The sequence below is a fragment of the Eimeria mitis genome, genomic scaffold (assembly GCF_000499745.2).
Source record: "Eimeria mitis Houghton genomic scaffold, Emh_scaff12438, whole genome shotgun sequence".
NCBI lineage: Eukaryota > Apicomplexa > Conoidasida > Eucoccidiorida > Eimeriidae > Eimeria > Eimeria mitis.
Window position 1 is genome coordinate 1 of NW_013568412.1, and position 291 is coordinate 291.

The following is a 291-nucleotide window of genomic DNA, read 5'->3' on the forward strand; positions in this document are numbered from 1 at the left end:
ATATATATATATATATATATATATATATATATATATATATATATATATATATATATATATATATATGATTATTATGCTGTTGTTGCTGCTGTTGTTGCTGTTGCTGCTGTTGCTGCTGCTGTTGCTGCTAGTCCTGCTGATAGTGCTGCTGTTGATGCTGCTGCTGCTGCTGCTTCTAATGTTGCGGGTGCTGCGCGCTACCAGTGCTAGTACTACTACTGCTACTACTACTACTACTGCTGCTGCTGCTGCTGCTGCTGCTGCTGCTACTGCTGCTGCTGCTGCTGCTGC

At 41.6% G+C, this 291-nt stretch overlaps 1 protein-coding gene across 1 annotated transcript in view; it reads right to left on the reverse strand.

Annotated features, from left to right (window-relative positions):
• Positions 1-175: 175 nt before the first annotated feature.
• Positions 176-291, reverse strand: part of EMH_0000210 (uncharacterized protein) — a gene marked incomplete at both ends in the record, with an annotated part of 508 nt that continues 392 nt past the window's right edge. Inside the window, one exon of the mRNA XM_013494673.1 lies at positions 176-284. Within this exon, the coding sequence (XP_013350127.1) occupies positions 176-284 (109 nt within the window). The remainder of the gene's footprint in view (positions 285-291) is intronic.